The sequence below is a fragment of the Myxine glutinosa genome, chromosome 1 (genome assembly GCF_964187855.1).
Source record: "Myxine glutinosa chromosome 1, kmMyxGlut1.1, whole genome shotgun sequence".
Taxonomy (NCBI): Eukaryota; Metazoa; Chordata; class Myxini; order Myxiniformes; family Myxinidae; genus Myxine; species Myxine glutinosa.
This window is the reverse complement of record NC_136261.1, coordinates 25,467,573-25,488,727: the sequence shown is the minus strand read 5'-3', so window position 1 is coordinate 25,488,727 and position 21,155 is coordinate 25,467,573. Positions and strand designations below refer to the sequence as shown.

The 21,155-nt window shown below is 42.0% G+C and overlaps 1 protein-coding gene across 2 annotated transcripts in view; it reads left to right on the top strand.

The window, feature by feature from the left end:
• The window catches only part of LOC137421911 (transmembrane cell adhesion receptor mua-3), a 169,653-nt gene extending 148,709 nt beyond the window's left edge, over positions 1-20,944 (top strand). Inside the window, exons 28-33 of one of the 2 annotated variants that reach the window (XM_078769869.1) lie at positions 4,727-4,814; positions 5,005-5,169; positions 8,214-8,298; positions 12,204-12,243; positions 15,987-16,083; positions 18,747-20,944. In XM_078769869.1, coding sequence (XP_078625995.1) covers positions 4,727-4,814; positions 5,005-5,169; positions 8,214-8,298; positions 12,204-12,243; positions 15,987-16,083; positions 18,747-18,810 — 539 coding nt within the window. In that variant the 3' untranslated portion in view covers positions 18,811-20,944. The remainder of the gene's footprint in view (positions 1-4,726; positions 4,815-5,004; positions 5,170-8,213; positions 8,299-12,203; positions 12,244-15,986; positions 16,084-18,746) is intronic. The other variant, XR_013621806.1, reaches the window with a different exon arrangement.
• The last annotated feature ends 211 nt before the right edge of the window (positions 20,945-21,155 follow it).

The following is a 21,155-nucleotide window of genomic DNA, read 5'->3' as shown; positions in this document are numbered from 1 at the left end:
TCTGTGTAAGTGCTGCTCCATCAGGATGAAGATTACCGCAGGCGGTGCATAGGCACAGAACGCTGGCTTGATTGTTCGATGCCTCAAACAAATAACAACTCGGGTTAGGTGATGAAGCCAAAACATTGTTATGGCTTATGTACAGTCATGGCCAAAAATATTGGCACCCTTGCACTTTTTTCAAATAACTCACCATTTTCTTTAAAAATAACTTGAAATTGACAAAGTATTTGGTCTCCACTACTCTTTATTTCACTGATAATATTACAGAACCTTTGTTTTTGATTCAGAACTTAATATAACCATTTAAATCAGAAAATAAAGAGAAATGGCAATGACAAAATTATTGACATCCGAGACTTAACATTTTGTATCGCAGCCTTTGGACAAAATAACTGCAGTTAAGCCCTTCCTATAGCCATGAATGAGCTTCCTACATCTCTCTACTGGCAGTTTGGCCCAATCTTGTGCAAACTACTCCAGTTCTCCCAGATTTGAAGGGTGTCTTCTCCCAACTGCTGTTTTCAGATCTCCCCACAAGTGTTCAATTGAATTTAGATCTGGACTCATTGCTGGCCACTTCAGAACAGTCTAGCGTTTTGTCTTCAACCATTCCTGGGCGCTTTTTGAAGTGTGTTTGGGCTCATTGGCTTGCTGCAAGACCAATGTCCTTTTGACGGAGACCCAGCTTTCTGACACTGGGTTCAACATTTCGTTCCAAAATGCCTTGGTAATCTCCTGATTTCCTGATGCCGTGCACACATTCAAGGTACCCAGTGCCAGAGGCAGCACAGCAACCCCAAAACATCGCTGAACATCCTCCATGTTTGACTGTTGGGAAGGTGTTCTTTTCTTTGAAGGCTTCATTTTGTTTTCTGTAAATATAGAGATTATGTGCTTTACCAAAAAGCTCTAAATTGGTCTCATCTGTCCACAGGACATTCTCCCAGAAGGATTTTGGCTTGTTAAGGTGTGTTTTGGCAAACTCCAGTCGGGTTTTCTTATGCCTCTCTCTCAGCAGTGGGGTCCTCCTGGGTCTCCTGCCATAGAACCCCCTTTCATTGAGTTAGCGACGGATGGTGTGAGTTGAAACTGTTGTACCTTGTGTCTGAAGGTCAGCTTGAATCTGTTTGGCAGTTGATCAAGGTGCTTTCTCCACCATTCAAACAATCCTTTGCTGCAATCTTCGATGAAGTTTTCTCTTGCGGCCACGTCCAGGGAGGTTGGCTATAGTGCCATGGGCCTTAACTTCCTGATAACATTGCGTACGTATGGACACAGGAACATAAAGGTCGCTGGAGATGGATTTGTAGCCTTGAGATTGTCCATGCTTGGCTACAATCTTGTGTATGACCTCCTCAGACAATTCTCCGGTTTTCTTTCTTTTCTCCATGCTCATTGCATCCACATGCATCCACACACAGTGACACAAAACAGCAGAATGACTCCTTTTCTCTATTCAAACTGGTTGAATGAGTGATTTTTATATGGCAGGCAAGTGCAACTCACCACAGGTGAGTACAATTCCCAAGTAAAGGAGAATCACCTGCTTGAAATCTTATTATTTCTAACAACTTCTAAAAGGTGCCAATAGTATTGTCCGGGCCATTATAGGATTTCTGTGTGGAATAAGCTAAGATTTAGTAATTTTTCAGCTTTTTTTGTTTTGTTCCACTGCAAACCAACGAAATACAGATGTGGATACCAAAATATTATTTAATTTCAACAATTTTCTGGAAGAAATGGTGTATTACTTGAAAAAAGTGCAAGGGTGCCAATATTTTTGGCCAGGACTGTACATATACTGTATGATACATCGTGTTTATATTTTTTGGATTGATGCCAATTCCACGGTCATGAAGCAATTATTCTATAGACCCGGTAGGCTTGAAGCCTGAGGCCTCCATAAACTGTGCCTCAGACCGCCTGTGACGCCGATGGGATGCAATCTTTCGACAATCGATGATGCTTTTCATAGTCGCTGTTGGTCTTTTTCACACTGATGAGGAAAGTTATAGGCAACTCATTGCGATTGTGAATATACCATTTCTGTAAGAAGCAGTTTTACTTCACCTCCCATAGAGCGTATTATTTAATTACGTATCGGGTTTTTGAAAAAATTGTTTCTTCCGAATGATTTTCTGATTAAACTCTTGATTTCAACATAATTATTTAGGCCATGAGTTCCGATCGTAAAATATTGAATCAGATTTCGAATATCAGCTTTTAATAAGCCTATATGATAATCTTGCCAGGATGCAATCACAGCGCACTTAGCCTCACCCAGCCAATCAGCGGAACAAGGAACCGACCGACGAACGGACAGCCGTCCATGTCACATATATATATATATATATATATATATATATATATATATATATATATATATATATATATATATATATATATATATATATATATATAAATATTATTATTATTATTACCCTGCGCCCTCGAAGTGAAAAGTGGGATTAAGCAATCGGGTGCATATGTAGGTACATACGTCGTACATGTCTGCAATTTTAAAATTCATTTTCTCGGCAACCATTGGTCTGATTGACATAATTTTTTACCATTGTATGAGTATACTCAAGTAAAAAAAATAAATTGTGATAATTATGACGTCATAGGTCACATGATTAGGGCGCCATATTGGAAAAATGAAAAACTTTGGACCTCTATATCTCCGAAACTGCTCCATAGAAAAAATTGAAACTTGGCTTATTGTAAAGAGCTCCGAATGGGGAATAAGTGTTGTTAACGATGATGACATTGGTGCCTTCCTTATGACGTCATAATTCGACACATACAACGCTCAGTCCGATCAGTTTTAAATTTATTGAGAGTGATCTTGGCAACAATTATGGAGATTGTAAATTCACAACAATACAATTATGTTGGAGAATGTAAATTTCTGATGTCATTGGTCACATGGTCTAGCAGCCACATTGGATTTTTTTAAAACCTTAAAAAAACAGAAGAGTTAGCTCGCACCAAGTCGAATGTGCGGGTTAAGTATTCTATGAATACCATCTAGTAAAATAGAAGTGTCTGTCCATCCCCAAACTCCTCCAACAGTTTTGGGGCTCGCCCCGCTAAACCTTGTGTGTAACATTTTGCGGTCCCATCAGGTATCCTAAGGTAGGTGGGAGATTTCATAAATTCCTCAATACAATTATGATTTTGGGTTTCGATCCATACGAAACTGCTCCCAATCCAGAAGTAAACACATTCGCTGGTTCGGTAATATATATATGCAGTTGTGATTTTTGAAAACCCCTCTGGTTTGGTCTACATATGACTCCTCATCTCACTTTATGGCTGGCTAACTGATGGTGCTATTATGCTATGATGAAAATACAGTGTGTTGCCCAAAATCCCCATAAATTATCTATTTTTGTTTTCTCTGCAGAATGTTGCTTTTATATTGTTATGTCGGTAGGGTAGTGATATGTAGAGCCAAATAGATCTGTGTAGATAACGTGCTTCGTCTGCCACGGTAAGGAATCTACCTTGTAATAAGTTTCATGTGTAGGCGTTTTGTCGGTCAAGAGTATACCTGTGAGCATACCAGGATGTTCGAGTGATAAGTAGGTAGGGATCAAAGAGTAGCGCCCCTGTGTGTCACACCTGGTAGCTAAACCTTTGTCCCTTATGGCAATGCACACCAACATAGATATGTAGTTAGTTCCCTAGTGCAACACTAAATAATTCCCTTCCCTGACATGACTTTGAAAGACGAACAGGCAAGGAAACCAGGCCGGGGCACCGCCGATGATGGCCGCCGCCAATTACACCTCTGACAGGCCGAGCCACATTGAGTGCCACGCGCTATGACCACGGACCAGGGAACGAGTGAAGGGGCAACGCGGTAGGCACGGACCTCCAGCCGGCGAGTCGGTGGAGGGCACTGATTGGGTGGCACGCCAGGGCTGACGTCACCACCGCGGGAAGGTTATTTAAGGGCGTGCCGAAGGACATTTTCTCTCTTGCGTCTCTTGCGGTTCGTGCTCTTGGAGATTCCTGGCCCTGGCAGTCCCGGTGCGATCCTGAGTGGAGAGAGTCCTGTCCCTGGTTGAGTTGGCTTATCGATCGTGTGTGAAGATCGACCTCGTGGTACTTGGAGTGGTGCTTGTGCTTGGAGCGGTGCTCGGTGCTGTGGTGCTGGAGCGAGGGGCCTTGTGGGTGCATCGGGGCTGAATGGAGCCATGTTCCATGCCGGAGATTGAAGAAGAGGGGCAGATAAGGCCAATCCCCATTACATTTTACATGACGAGATAATTATTTTCCTTTAATCTATTCCTGTGTCTGTATTTGACGTCAGTGTGTGGGATCCCAATCTAGGAACTTTATTTATTATCGCGTTTCCTGTCCCTGCGTTTCTTTTTAATAAACCCTTGTATTATTTTCCCTTCCCATTCAAAATCTTGGTTGTTCGCTTGAATTAATTTCCTTGCAGGATCGAAGCTGCCATCGGCGCGATCCAGGTAAGCTTTTGCCGCAGCCTTCCATTTTCCTTCTTCCTCCCGCGTTTTATAGCCGAATCCGTGTTCGGTCGTCGCCTCCATTATATCCGTTTAGGCCTATCCGCGGTCTCTGGTGTTAACCGGAGTCGCACGACAATATTTAGGAAACGAAGTAAAAACAAAAAAATTGAGTGCATGAATGACCTTGGTTTCCTTTCCTACAAATGCTTTAAAAAGGATTCCTGTTTTGTGGTGTGCAGCTCCTCCAACGCCAAATGTTGCGTTTGACTTCCTTGGCAGCATGTCACTTCCTTTAAGGCTTGTCCCAGACAACAATGGACCAGTGAGGTAAATTAATATTCATTATCCATTGAAATGTTAATGTTGATGGTTGTTAAGAGAGCGAGAGAGAGAGAGAGTGAGAGAGAAAGTGAAGGTTTCCGTTTGAGGGAAAGGAGGGAGCAAAAGTTTTCTTGCTCACATCCTTCATGTATTTGACGTTCTCCCAATTACTGTGTGCAAACTGTTCTATCTGCAGTTCTTACCAGGTCATTGTGGCTCCACTGGAAGACTGCCTTGAATTTCCCTGTGCAAACCCCACATTGGGTAACTTCTGGAGAGCACTTGGGTCAGGGGCGTACATCATTGCGGAACTACAGGCAAACAACACCTGGGACGGCATGCCCTTTCAGATTGGAGATCGGTACATCTTCCCTTTCTTATCTTCATGCCAGTTTATTAGCGTGTGATTTTGTCACAATCTATGATCACCATTATTGTGACCTGCAGAGTAAAGAATGCAAACCACAACCAACTTTAGCCTGTCTGTTGTTGTGTAACCCGCAACGAAGCACAGCTTGTCGCACTGAAGTTCTTCGATCGGTTAATATCCAGCCAGGAATCGATAAAGTGTGGGCCAAATAATTTTGATTTTTATTAACAGGAAGAACAAAGCGGCAACACAAACCAGCACAGCAGATGCTATACCAAGAAGAAGATGACTGGCTTACCCTTCCTCCTTTCTTTTCCCACCCTCCTTTACTATCATTACAGTCTCCCCAAATAGCTTTTGAGAAATCACCTACCACTAAATGCTGTAACTTAGATCAAGGGTTCTCTACCCACTTCCATAACCCAACTGGAGTGGCACTGCTTACCCCATTACCTGGCCTAAACCTAAATTGGCATTGCAACTTAGAGTAGTAATTTTAACCCATGGATGCAGTGATTGGGCCTCGGAGGCCCACAAGGTTCTTTTTGTTGCAAAAACTATGCTGGACAATGGTTTTTTTTGGAATGAGCCTCTTTTTCACCGACTTTCATGTTGTTACACAAAATTCAGTGACATAAAAAAAAATTCATTCAGGCTCGTGGGAAAATCTTCATTCTTCACTTATAACCCGAAAATTCGACGCGAATGCAGGCCTGGGGCCTTCGAGGCCCTGCATAAATGTTGTTGTACTACTATGTTATATCATTATTTTCTTGATATGAGCCTCATTATATGCTCCTATAACTTGGTTACAAATAATTCAGTGACAAAAAAATGAAAATTAACAAACTTTACACGAATACATTCGTGGGGCCTCCGAGGCCCAATGGCTGCTTAGGTGTAGGATTTTTGACAGTTGTGGACATATACATTCTAAATAAAAGGATTAGTGAATCATATTTTTGAACAAATACTCCTCCATGAGCCTCAACTTTTTAGAGAGAAAAAAGTTGAAAAACCAGAACAATTTCTTTTTTTGGCAAAAACAAAAACAAAACATTCATTACTTTTATGGGATTCTTCCAAATAATAGGATGAATGATTCACATTTTCTGAGCAAATACACATCCATGAGCATCGACTTGGATTGAAAAAGGATATGAAAGAAAAAAATGTATAAAAAAAATATAAATAAATAAACATTACACTAATACATCCGTTGGGCCTCCGAGGCCCTATGGCTGCGTTTATGTAGGATTTTTGATGCCTGCATCTAAGAGTTAAAGTGGGTTAAGATCATTTTAATTCAGCATCAATCACAAATCAAATTGGAAAAGATATATAGGACATGATGGTGTGAGTCGTCGCTTTCGACGAATCTCTTCCCGTCGTTAGGGTGCTCTCTAAGCAAATTTTGCCAATGAAGGGAAACAAGGTGAAAAACCTGCACAGGGAAACGATCAAAGTGATAGAGGTGTGTGCTTTCCCTCTCCCACTATCTATTCCGATGAGCATCGTCGGCTGCAGGTGCAGTAAATGCAACGTGAAGTCTGATGCACATAGGCGCAGCAGACTGGCCATGTTGTCGGTATGAAGACGGCTGCCCTTGACGTCTAAAGTGGACACAGCTTTCTGCAGATGCTGCGCAGTGATGCCTAAATTTATGCCACCACTGACTTTCATGGGCACATGTATCCACGATGTAGCGCTGCCCAGGCTGACCTGCAGGTGCGGTTTGATATCTGAGTGTCCTTCTCATAGCCTTAGCCTAAACAGGCTTCCCCACAAGGCAGTGGCGATCCATTACCCTGGACAAGGGGCCCATACCAGGTAGTCAGCGTGATCCAGCTAAACCCGGGACTTGCATGGGGCAGTGACATCACTCCATGAGGTAGCTGAAAAACAGCGACCCTGCTACCCAAAACAGATAGGACATTGGAGCAGGTAATTCAATGGGAAACTAGCACTCGTTTTTGTGCGACAAGCACTCCATTCAAGCAACCATGACGTTCAAAGCACATTTCAAATCTGCTTCACCTTCCAATTTGTTTTGTGCTTTAGTTATATTGCCAGCAGAGATGGAAATGCCGACTCACACAGGAAGGTGGATGAAAATGGGATAAGGACTTAAGAGTGACGCGTCTGTTCTTTGGGTATACCGGGAGCATATTCGCCCAGAAATCAGGAAGGATCCCGCAGGGAAATTCGCTCTTCACAGTTGAGTTGTTTGTGAGCTCCAAAATCTCTTCTCGGATGTCATAGGGAGCGTCGTCCACTTAACAAATAAACAAATTTAATTATTATAGTGTTCACACATGCAACTGTTGTTGAAAAGATTGCTTTACACAGGTTTATTAAAACAACTCCGTGTTCAGGCCTCAAGTGAGTATGTTGCTTACACACTGCCTGGGTTTTCTCCCAGAAGTGATCGAGTAATATGTTTTGTGATTGTCATGTAGGACATATTTAAATATATATTTCATTGAATTTCCCCGGGAAATGTCGGATACTTCAGTTAGTAGTGTATAAAACATAAATACACCTCTTAACAATACCATTCATAACAATATTTTATGACAGCCAAAGTGTGGCCTTTGTCAAAGACTTACTACGTCTGTGCCTGATAGTTTTTGCTAATGTCTGACGCTGTGCCACGCTAATCAATTAATCTGTGCCATATGTTTATTATTTACCCTTTGTTGGCCTGGTGTTGGCTTAGCAGTTAGGGTGCCGGCTTGGGATCCCAGGATCTTGGGTTCGAATCTTGGTCGATCACTGAATTAATGCCAGGGGGGTTGACTCAGCCTGTACCATCCTTCCGAGGTCGGCAAATTGAGTACCAACTTGCTGGCAATTCCCTGTGTGTCGCAAATGGTGACTAGCAGGAAGGGCATCCGGCCATAAAACATTGCTTCAAAAATGGGACCACGATGCCCTGAAAAAGGCCAACCCTTGCTCTGCGGGGAGAAATGGCCTCTAAAGGTGGTTCTTTGTCATGGTAATCAGTTTACTAGTATGTGTCATTCTTTTTCCAGGAAGTCCTATGGGGGTTACTATAATGGTATTTCCCGGTATGGTGATCATTGTGTGGTGCTACGTGTTGTCAGCAGTTGGAATAATGTAAGTACTATTGCATTGCTGAAATAAAACACTCACTAAAAACTGTCCTGAATATTTTGACTATCAATTATTTTGCTTCATTGCTTACATTTATTTCATTATTCATTCATTTACTCATTCATGAACTCATCCATCACTCATTTGTTGACTCATTCATTATCTCATTCATCCAGTGATAGCAGGACAACTGATAAAATTATCATGCTTGCTTGAGTTGTCTGATCTGCATTTGATTCCCAATGGAATTGCATCCAATTAAAAACTCTAATTCTGGTGCTTCATTGCGCAGTTATGGATTTTGGACACAGCATCATTTTAGTGGTGACACTCAGTTACCCATTTAATCTTCTAGCACTTGTCTTTGCTTGCTGGTGCTTTGGCCCATTTACAAAAATTCCTTCCTCCTGATTTTCTGTCCAAAGATTGCTGTGCCGAAGCTTAATATCGACAGGCTAGTGTAGCCTATGATAGGAAATTCTAGAGAGAGCAGTATCCTAGAAAGTAAACGGTATAATGGAAAGGTTAAATGGCCTTTTTTTCTGAATTAGATAAATAAAACAAGTACAAAAAGTTTTAATTAAAACAAAAGCCGCGTCGATGTTATTGTTACACAATGCCTAGATGCAGCTGTGCCTATAACGTCGATGTTATAGGCACAGGACATTCCTATTGATTCGATTACTTGAAGTTATTTTTGTGCAAAGTGAAAATATATCTCGGCAATTTCCCGTGTGTGGCGACGAATTTTTAATATATCTCGGCATTTTCCCGTCTGTTATTTCAGGCGGTGTATGACTGACCATGTGGTGTGTTGGTGTTGGGCTGGTGTCCTTTTTATGTCTTTTGTATTCAAGGTCGAGTATGCTGGTGTCTGCTGGTGTCAAGTATGCTGGTGTATGCTGGTGTCCTTTGTATTCAAGGTCGAGGCTCGTGTGAGAGCTAACATTAATCACAATGACAGCATAGATAGTGCTGGTGGTAAACAGCTGTTTTAAAGACCTGGAGGGAGTAGTGGGATTGAAGAGAGTGAGGGAGTTTGTTCCTGAGGCAGGAGTAAAGAGGAATGAAGGAGTGAAGGTGAATAGAGTCTTGATTTTGGCAGTTTAACCATAAGAGGGTTACTGGCAGATCTTGTGCGACCTGTAGGAATATTTGGGGGACAGAGCACAGACAGAGCAGGGGGAGCAAGGCCAGAGAGGAGTCGGTAAAAGACAGAAAGACCACCAACCTGCCTGCGGTGAGTGAGTGAAAGGCCCTCGGAGTTGACTTCATCGCAGGAGATTCTAATGATTCTGAAAGCTTTGGTTTCAACAGCGTGAAGCCGAGCTAGGTGTGAGGCAGGAGCACCGGCCCAGAGGGGGAACAGTATTCCATTGAGCTGCGGATGAAAGACTTGTATGTGGTAAGGGGCTTTGGTGTGTCGAGGAAGGACCTCGCACGACGGAGGATGCCCAGTCGGCGACTGGCTTTGGAGGCAAGCTTGGAAATGTGGTTTTCCCAGGAAAGATCGCGGCAGATAGTGAGACCCGAAAATTTGATGTACAAATTGTACAAAAAACGGATGTACAAATTGAAGCAGATTTGAGAGTAGACAATCAATATCGAAGTAGATCCTACATGTGGACACACACACGCGTACACACATACACACTGAAACCTGGTAGGTCACCGTTCCATCTCTTGATATCCACCCACGTATGGAGATAGCAGCAAAGAACAGCAATTTGCATGCACACATGGAGGTGGATACTTTGAGACCTGGAGGGCTCCCTTCCAACTTCTGAAACCCGCATATGGAGATAACACCCAATGACACACACAACAATAGCCTCTCCCATCCCTTTGGGAAAGGACAAGGACAAGTTTTCCGCAAGACCTTTAAGCCTGCAGCAACTCAGAAGTTTCTCAGAACACACAGGGACAACTGATCAGAAACTTTCTGAAGGGCATCCTTTTGTCTTTGTTTAATCTTTACTTCAAAAGTGTTTTTAGCCGTGTCGCAAGACGCTACTCATAGAGTGCCCTCTGCTGTTGTTGTTGTTCTTCTTCTTCTTGTTGTTGTTCTTGCAGAGAAGACAAAACCTCAAAGCTCCACCCATTCTGGGAACCATAGCTCCACCCATTGTGGGAGAGGCTCCATATAAACAAATATCCACCATTTTATTAACTCGCATAGCTTTGAGGCCTGTTTTGTAGGCCCGTGGTGTCTTGCTCTCTCACACAGTTTTCTTTCAAATCAAATTCGATATATCATTTCATTTTTCACAGTCGCTAACATAGTTTTAGACTCGGTTGAAAAAAACCGTGAAGAAAATCCGATGAAAGTTGCCCTTTATAGAACGAAATGAATTCTCAAAGGCCTGTAACTTCAAGTCCATTGAGCTATATTTTTTTTAAATCGCGGCATGCTCAGTCATACACCGCCCAAAATAACAGATGGGAAAATGCCGAGATATATTAAAAATTCGTCCATTTGATGACAATCGTCATGATGAAATATTTAATTTATACGTCGTCACAATAATGTGGAGAGAGAGCATAGCTTCGTTCACGTGTCGCCACATACGGAAAATTGCCGAGATATATTTTTTTTACATCGCGGCATGGTCAGTCATACACCGCCTGAAATAACAGACGGGAAAATGCCGAGATATATTAAAAATTCGTCCATTTGATGACAATCGTCATGATGAAATATTTAATTTATACGTCGTCACAATAATGTGGAGAGAGGAGCGTAGCTTCGTTCACGTGTCGCCACACACGGGAAATTGCCGAGATATATATATTTTTAAATCGCGGCATGGTCAGTCATATAACCACCTTTAGAGGCCATTTTTCCCCGCAAAGCGGGGGTTGGCCTTTTTCGGGCACCGTGGTTGTTGTTGTTTTTTGGTCCCCTTTTTGAAGCAATGTTTTACGGCCGGATGCCCTTCCTGGCGCCAACCCTTAGTCGCCTCTTACGATGCGCAGGGATACGGTGTACCTATTCTAAACCAGGGTACACACCGGGATCATTCATCCCAGCAAGCTGGTACTCAATTTGCCGACCTCGGAAGGATGACAGGCTGAGTCAACCCCCCTGGCATTAATTCAGCGATCGACCGGTATTCAAACCCAGGATCCTACAATCCCAAGCTGGCACTCTAACCGCTCAGCCAACACCAGGGCAAGCCAACAGAGAGGAGTGAGATAACATTTTACTCTGTCAGTCTGTCTGTCAGTCAAAATTGAATATTATTCCAAACAGGAAACTTCCTGTTTTTAAGGATGTCATAAGGGACACAAACAACAGGCACAAATAACTAATGTAACGTGTTATATAAGGTGGTGTATAAAACTACTTCAACGGTGCTAAACTTCCGCAATTAATTTTTTATACGACTTTTACAATCCTTTTATTTCAATTGAATTATATACTTGAACACTGTCGAACACAAATCGCCTTCTGACCCCTTCCAAGAACCTCCAGTTTTGTAGTACTTGGATATGTTACATTAGGTGGTGTATAAGATGGCAGCAACGGCGCGAAGCTTCCGGAATTTTTTTTTGAACTACCTTTAAAGTCATTATTTAATTTCAGTTGAATTATATACTTAAACACTGCATGGAGTAAGGTGTTCTTTGAACTCTCCAGTTAAACATGTGATCATAAGAAATGCTTTGACCACCTTACCTCTCCCACCTGCCTCACCTCCACTTCCTTCCCCAGCTTTATTCACTCATTAAAACACCTAATCTTGATCAAAGACCAAGCCCTAAAGTCATATGATACATGTTAACGTTTATTGAACGTGTCACTTGCACAATTTGTTTTTTTTAAAAATGGGAATTAGGATTTGTGAGTTTGTTATTAACCCATTTTCATCCTATGAAACACTAAGAACTTATGTTGCCTTTTACAGGACACAAAATATTCCTGCTCCCCGTACGCCGTTTTAAAGCGTAAGTATATTTTATGAAAGGTATATTCAAATGGAAGACCAAATACTGCATTGGAGTATATATTATATTGATGTAAACCCAACGAAGTGGAATAAAACTAACAGGGATATAATTATATATATATATATATATATATAAATTGATAACACCTCCAAGATTATATGGAAAAATCTTAAGAAGTTCTGAACACACTGATTAATAAAATCTCCATTTTCAGGTGAAACCTACCTAATAGAAGAGAGGAGGGTGTTAATATTCTATATGATTGAATATATGTTTGATGTTGTCACTTTGAGGGACATTTATTTACTGTTGTTGCTCTATAACCCTTTGGGGGCTTCACGGTCAACCTATGATTGGTAGGTTGCTCAATATTTAGGTCAATAGCTAGCTCCTCCATCACAGAGTGTTGTGAAACAAGAAAGGATGGCAGCATAGCCTAGAGGTATGCACACTCATCTTGGAGGTGTCTCACCTGGGTTCAAATCTTGGCCAACCGATAAATCGTCATCTAGGTGTTTTGCAGACATGGCAATTCATCAACGTGTGTGTCCTCCCTCGGATGGACATTAAGATTGGCATCTCGCTTGCTGGAATTCGTTGGTGGATGTTAAAGATCCCACGGTGTGCTTTGTGAAGAGTAAGTGCAAATTCATGCCCAAATCTGCAGGGGGCATTCGCCATTGCCCAAAGGGCATGCAGCTGCACTCTGGGGCATGCAGCTGCACCCACAGAAAATTATGCCACCTACAGCTATGTGATGCATAATAAAGAACAAGAGGGACAATGGCTTTGCAATACATGTCTCCTACAGGTGTGGTATTTTCTAAGCCTAAAAATGTGATGTTGATGGTCTATATGATGTTTGGTCAGAGTTGTTCCTGGCTGCGGTCTTCCATTTCACAATGACATTCCCTATGGTTGATTTGGACATGACTAAGTTGGATGAAATCGTCCTGTTGGAGGCGTCTTCTTTCTGGCGGTAGATTTATCATTCTTCTTTGAAACTCCATTAACTCCTCCTTGCAAGACGTGATTTTTACAGCTTAGCCTGTCGGGCAAAGCCGTCTAGAACAGTGTTTGTCTGTCCGTTTGCATGTATGTCCCTCATAAACGTACACCAATCAGAGCTGAGGATCTGGTCACATGACATTGGTGACGTGATTACATCTGTGATGTCATTACGGCGTAGGACGGCTGACTCCACACACCGCCATTTTGATTTATATGCCGTTCAAGCCAAACATATCCTCGAACCTGTCATATACCACAATCCACATGCTCTACCTATACATTTTTCATTCAATGCGAAACACAAACAAACCGATTGTTTAAATGACCATCAGATATCGAAAGCATCGGCGTTATGGGTCTTCCTATGACACGATACGTATAGGGTTATAGGCCTTAGGCTTAATGCCCTCATGCCTCACCTTCAGTCCGCTTTGGACAAATTAGCCCTTTTTTTTTAATACAGTGGTATCATTTTCATAAAAATAATAATAACGTTAATAATAATAAAGTAAATATAATTGTAACACTGCAATTCCATTGTCATGACTGCAAAGTTACTGTATTGAAGTGGTGCATGATTCATTAATGACTCGATGAGAAGCAGCGTACTAATTATCACAGGAATATTAGGAATTGGCCTCGGTTTATTCATACAGTAACATTGTCTTCGTAATAATACCAATAATGTTAATAATAATTATATAGTTAATATAATTGTAACACTGCAATTCCTTTGTCATGATTGCAAAGTTACTGTATTGAAGTGGTGCATGATTCATTAATGACTCGATGAGAAGCAGCGTACTTATTATCGCAGGAATATTAGGAATTGGCCTCTGTTTATTCATACAGTAACATTGTCTTCGTAATAATACCAATAATGTTAATAATAATTGTATAGTTAATATAATTGTAACACTGCAATCCTTTTGTCATGACTGCAAAGTTACTGGATTGAAGCAGTGTATGGTTCATTGTTGACTCAAACCATATAGAACTCGAATGCCATTCTTCGACGTGACGACGTCGACCGATATGCCTCCGCCCACATTATTACATCGTTGTAATACTTGTATCAAGTTTGATATAAATCCATTCAGATGTTCTCAAGTATCCCATTTTTACCTGACATGACCTCTGACCCAAATAAAATCACCTCATTGACCTTTGATGCCAAAATCGAATTATTTCTTCTTTGCATCATAATATATACGTATACCAAGTTTGTTCAAAATCCCATCGCTGGTTCACAAGTTGGCATGGCAACATAATTTTTACTTAACATGACCTCTGACCCCAAAATGTAATCAGTTAATGTTTACATTATTATACATACTTGTACCAAGTTTGATTTAAATCCCTTCAGCTCTTCTCAAATTATCACATTTTTACCTGACATGACCTCTGACCTCTTGATGACATAATCCAGTCAGTTCATCTTGGCATCCTATGTACTTATACCAAATTTGTTCAAAACCCCATCACTTGTTCACAAGTTGGCGTGGCAACATCAATATTAATATGACCTCTGACCTCTCACCTCTTGACCCCAAAATCTAATCATTTAATCCTTACATCATAATATATACTTATGCAAACTTTGATGAAAATCCCATGACTGGTTCACAAGTTTGCTCGGCAACAGAATTTCTACCTGACGGGATATCTGGCATTTTACCTTTGACCTCTAGACCCCAAAATCAAATAAGGTTATCTTAGCATTATAATACATGCATGTACCAACTTTGGTCAGAATCCCATTACTGGTTCACAAGTTATCCCGGTAACATGAGTTTTACCTAACATGATCTCTGACCTTTGGCCTTTCACCTCGTGACCTCAAAACCTAATCAGTTAATCTTTATCTCATTATACTGTATACATGCACCAAGTTTGACTAATATCCCTTTAGCCGTTCTAAAGTTATCACGGCAACGAAAACCTATGACGAACGGACGGACAGCCAGACGGACAATCCGAAAACATGTCGCCTCCGGCGACTTTGTCGGCGGAGGCAAAATAAACGAGTGTCTCAATGTAATCTCTTCACTTCCATGATGACAGACCGCTGAGAAGCTGAGACACTGACAATTACAGTACTTCAAAAAATGTAACAGTACTTACATTAATTATTTGCTAACTGGTATCCCCACCCAAGTCACACTTTCCTCTTCAACTAAAGTATCAAACAAGCCTGACCACGCCAATGTTAGACTTTTGGTCTTGTATTACTACATAAGATCTGAGGCGCGCACACACACACACACACACACACACACACACACACACACACACACACACACACACACACACACACACACACACACACACACACACACACACACGGATATACTGACAAGACAAACACTTACCATGCCACTGAGCTTGGGGGGAGTGACGTCACTTCCCAAGATACTCTGGGTACCAGCGACGTCACAACAATGGCGCCGCTTTTCTCACCGCACTCGTCGGGGCATTTCCTCGGGAGCAATGTCCTCCTCCCCATTGATGCCGGTATATGAATCAAACAAGTGTTGACAATTCTCATATCTGTAATAGTGTGTTGTATGAGCATATTGTAGGATAGTTTACAATAATAGCCCTGCAACAGCGCCTCAGCATACACCTCAGAGGTTCAATTCGCATGTGGATACAGAATGCAATTTGATGCAGGTCATGGTGTTTATTTACGAGTCGTGTTCCTTCGGATGACTTTTATTGTGCTGCAGGTTATAACTTCGATATCCTCTTCATCCTGCTATGCATACCTATCGCTCTGTTCGTCGGAGGCCTGAGTATGATCCTGGGTTACTACACGGCAATCAAGTAAGAGAAAACCGAGGCAACACTGCCAGCAATCCCATGGTGGAGCTGCATGCACACAGCATTAGGCCCTACCGCCCGAAACAAGTAATCGTCTCCACCAAATATCTAATTCCGTTTGGCCTGCGAAGATCAATTTGGACCAGTTTCGCCTTAAATTCAGAGCTCGAAGTTTTCGAAAGGGATAACATATGATGCCATTATTGCATCACTTGGTTTTCATTTTATTTTAAATCTATGCAAGCTAATCCAACCTTGCTTACATTTCTGTAACTTAATATGACCCTACTGGAAAGCCGCAAGAGCCGGCAAAGCCAAAGCCTCTATTGAACTTTTTCACAATAATTGTTTATGCAGACTTTCGCATCCGCAAGATGGCGGCCTCCATGGAGCGATTTGGTGCGTCAAAGCTTCGAAATTCTCAAAGGATCCAGCAAAATCTGGCTTTTCAACATAAGATTGTGAATCAAAAAAAGATGGGTGAAACAAACTCATATTGAACTTTTTCGCAATTTTTTAAGCATACTTCCACATCCGCAAGATAGCGGCCTCCATGGAGCGATTTGTTGCGTCAAAGCTTCGAAATTCTCAAAGGATCCTGAAAATCTGGCTTTTCCACATAATACGTACGCGTTCATTCACAACACCGGCTTCGCCGGCTACTAGTACCGACTGCAAAGCCGCAATGAGCCGGCGAAGCCAAAGCCTCTTGCCACTATTTTACCCATCACTATGGTATCAGTCGGTTAGGTAGTTGGTAGTAGGTAGGTGTAGTAGGTACCGTACCTGGTAAGACTTGGTAAAAGAGAAGAGCAAACAGTCCTCCCCAATACCTGCATACCTCTTGCCACTATTTTACCCATCACCATGGCATCAGTAGGTTAGGTAGTTGGTAGTAGGTAGGTAGGTAGTTGGTAGTAGGTAGGTGTAGTAGGTACCGTACCTGGTAAGACTTGGTAAAAGAGAAGAACAGACAGTCCTCCCCAATACCTGCATACAATAAATGTCACAAGAAGCTTAAGGAAGTAACGATACGATGTGATAGCTTAAGGCCTATTTTAAGAAATTTTAACTGGGCTTAACATACGTTTTCACAGTATGTGTGTAGTCTTCTAACTTCAGTCGCTGGCAGGAATGGTTCTCTCTGGGCACGGCAGCTTCCTCCACCAGAAGACGTTAGCTTGCAGTGATTAATTCGGTGAATTCCGTCTCAACTTCGGATATTTCCGGCCGTGAAAAACTATCCGTATTTCTAAACTCAATATGTAAACCGCTTATACCATATTTCTGGACGTGAAAAACTGTCCCATACGGCCACGAGATTTCTAAAAAATAATTCTTCGTCAATGTTAGAATATTTGACGCCGTTTTCACCGTCCGAAACGCGTAATAATATTTTTTCAAATGCTCGAATCTCATTGGTTCTGGTGTTTGATGACGATTTTCGTTGAAGATAACGAGGTTGGTCTTAACGTATTTTAATTACTAATTAGAGGTTTCATTAGATTGTGAATCAAAGAACGACGGGTGAAATAAACTCCTATTGAACTTTTTCGCAATTGTTTTATGCAAACTTCCGCATCCGGTCGATGGCGGCGACCATTGAGTGATTTCATTTTAGAAATATTTTTGCAAATGCTCGACTCTCATTGGGTCCGGTGTTTGGTGACGCGTTTTGTTGAAGATAACCAGGCCCGTGCGGGCCGATGTTGGTCTTAAATTATTTTATTAATACATCGGAGGTGCATAAGATTGTGAATCAAACGATGACGGGTGAAAGAAACTCCTAATGAACGTTTTAAATTTGTTATGCATACTTCCGCATCCGCAAGATGGCTGCCTCCACTGCGCTTCGGATTCTCGAGCCAAGGCATAATCAGGTTTTCAACATAATACATACTCGTTTATTGACAACACCGGCTTCGCCGGCTACTAGTACCCAACTGCAAAGCCGCAATGAGCCGGCGAAGCCAAAGCCTCTTGCCACTATTTTACCCATCACTATGGCATCATTAGGTTAGGTAGTTGGCAGTAGGTAGGTGTAGTAGGAACCGTACCGAGTTCAAAATGACACCATTTGCATTCTGGATGAGAATAGAATTTATAAAATTTCCTTCTTGATTAATTCGGTGAATTTCGTCTCAACTTCGGATATTTCCGGCCGTGAAAAACTATCCCCTACGGCCGCGAGATTTCTAAAAAAGAATTCTTCGTCAATTTTAGAATATTTGATGCCGTTTTCACCCTCCGAAACGCATAATAAGCTTTTTTGAAATGCTCGAATCTCATTGGTTCCGGTGTTTTGTGACGATTTTCGTTGAAGATAACGAGGTTGGTCGTAAAGTATTTTAATTACACATTAGAGGTGCATCCGATTGTGAATCAAACAAAGACGGGTGAAAAACTCCTATTGAACCTTTTTCAATTTGTTATGCATACTTCCGCATCCGCAAGATGGCGGCCTCCATTGAGCGATTTGGTGCGTCACAGCTTCGGAATTCTCAAGCCAAGGGATCCAGCATAATCTGGTTTTCAACATAATACGTACGCGTTCATTCACAACACCGGCTTCGCCGGCTATTATAGCAACAGAAGGACATGATTCATACATAGGGTGTAAATTGTGGCAGGAGCGTTCTAACCGGGTTGTATTTGTGTGCGCACAGGATGTACAAAAGTCAAAAGAAACAGGAAGAGGAAGTGGAAATGGAACTCGCCTCTCTGATGTGAAAACTCTTTAACAGGCTGTTCAGCGGTTATCAGCGGATGAGCTAGCAATTGGCTCCAAGGAAAAGGGCCATTTTTTCAACGGCACTTGCCTCGTCTTGCTCTTCTTGTACATTTTGCCATGAACTGTTCTTGTAAATATGTTTTACAACTTGTATATGGACCGTCAATGGATCTTGGATCTCCCCCTTCGCCATTTCCCCCTCCACCTACTTCTCATTGGCCAAGTTTGGTTAACTTTGAACAATGATCCCCAGCAGGTTAGATCACCTACCGAGACAGCAAACTTGTGTACCTGTTCTATGGCTTGAATCAAGTTCTAAAACCTTCCATTTCAAAAGTATTTTCACATTGCTGCATTGAACCCTGCTATACACAATTCTATGAACCGGAGATGGGAATAATGAATGATGAGATTCCGTGTCCAAGTCGTGGTTCATTTTGCAGTTTGAAAAGGGCACATATGAAGCTGTATAACAGTGCATTCCAGGGTGCTTCTTCTTCTGCCTCTTCATCCATAAACAGCACAAGGCTGCAGAGTAACATCATTGGCTGAGGGAACAGCTGTGCCACAGATACAATTCCCATTGCTGGTTAGAACAGGGCGTTGTAATTTGCTGTGCCGCTGATGCAATGCCCACTACTGGTTAGAACAGGAAGTTGTAATTTGCTGTGCTGCTGATACAACTCCCTCTGCTGGTTAGAACAGGAAGTTGTAATTTTCTGTGCCGCTGATACAACGCCCTCTGCTGGTTAGAACAGGAAGTTGTAATTTGCTGTGCCACTGATACAACGCCCTCTGCTGGTTAGAACAGGAAGTTGTAATTTGCTGTGCCGCTGATACAATGCCATTTGCTGGTTAGAACAGGAAGTTGTAATTTGCTGTGCCGTTGATACAATGCCCTCTACTGCTTGGAACAGGAAGTTGTAATTTTCTGTGCCGTTGATACAATGCCATTTGCTGGTTAGAACAGGAAGTTGAAATTTGCTGTGCCGCTGATACAATGCCATTTGCTGGTTAGAACAGGAAGTTGTAATTTGCTGTGCCGCTGATACAATGCCATTTGCTGGTTAGAACAGGAAGTTGTAATTTGCTGTGCCGTTGATACAATGCCCTCTACTGCTTGGAACAGGAAGTTGTAATTTTCTGTGCCATTGATACAATGCCCTCTGCTGGTTAGAACAGGAGGTTGTAATTTGCTGTGCCGCTGATACAATGCCATTTGCTGGTTAGAACAGGAAGTTGTAATTTGCTGTGCCACTGATACAATGCCCTTTGCTGGTTAGAACAGGAAGTTGTAATTTGCTGTGCCGCTGATACAATGCCCCCTACTGGTTAGAAGTGGAAGTTGTAATTTGCTGTGCAGCTGATAAAATGCCCCCTACTGGTTAGAAGTGGAAGTTGTAATTTGCTGTGCTGCTTATACAATGCCCTTTTCTGGTTAGAACAGGAAGTTGTAATTTGCTGTGCTGCTTATACAATGCCCTTTTCTGGTTAGAACAGGAAGTTGTAATTTGCTGTGCTGCTTATACAATGCCCTTTTCTGGTTAGAACAGGAAGTTGTAATTTGCTGTGCTGCTTATACAATGCCCTTTTCTGGTTAGAACAGGAAGTTGTAATTTGCTGTGCAGCTGATAAAATGCCCCCTACTGGTTAGAAGTGGAAGTTGTAATTTGCTGTGCTGCTTATACAATGCCCTCTGCTGTTTAGAACAGGAAGTTGTAATTTGTTCATGTTGCCGGCGATAGCTCGCCTGCTCTTCGGGAAGGACACCATGGGATCTTCAACGTCCACCAACGAATTCTGGCGGACGGCATGCCTGCTTATAAATCCATCCGAGGGATGGCACACCCATTTAACGTCCTTCCAAGTGACGGCACACACACTTATGAATTACCCTGTTTGTGAAACACCGGGAAGACAGTTTATAGTTGGGTTGGGATTCAAACCCAAGCTACTCAGCTTAGATTCGACTGTGCATACCTCTCGGCCATCTTGTTAGTCCTGCAGGGGGTGCTGATAGTATACAGCAAATTAATGACACCACCCTTCCTCTACCAAGGTGTTCATGCGGTTACTTATTGTATAAAGGTGAGAGGGAGTTTAATTATGAAATTAAAGTCAGTGATGTTGTTATGACTCTTTGTCGTTATTGTTATTGTAATACTATTACATTTGTTAGCAGGAAGCAGCATGGTATTACAGATAAGACTCTGTATAGGGTAGTTTGAAGCCCTGGTCAGCAGCTGTTGTGTTCAAAAGATGAATTTGCACACGTGTCACGAGAAAGTATGCTTTATTGGTTAAGAGCAGAGGTACGTACACCTTGTGTGGAAGGAATTTAGAG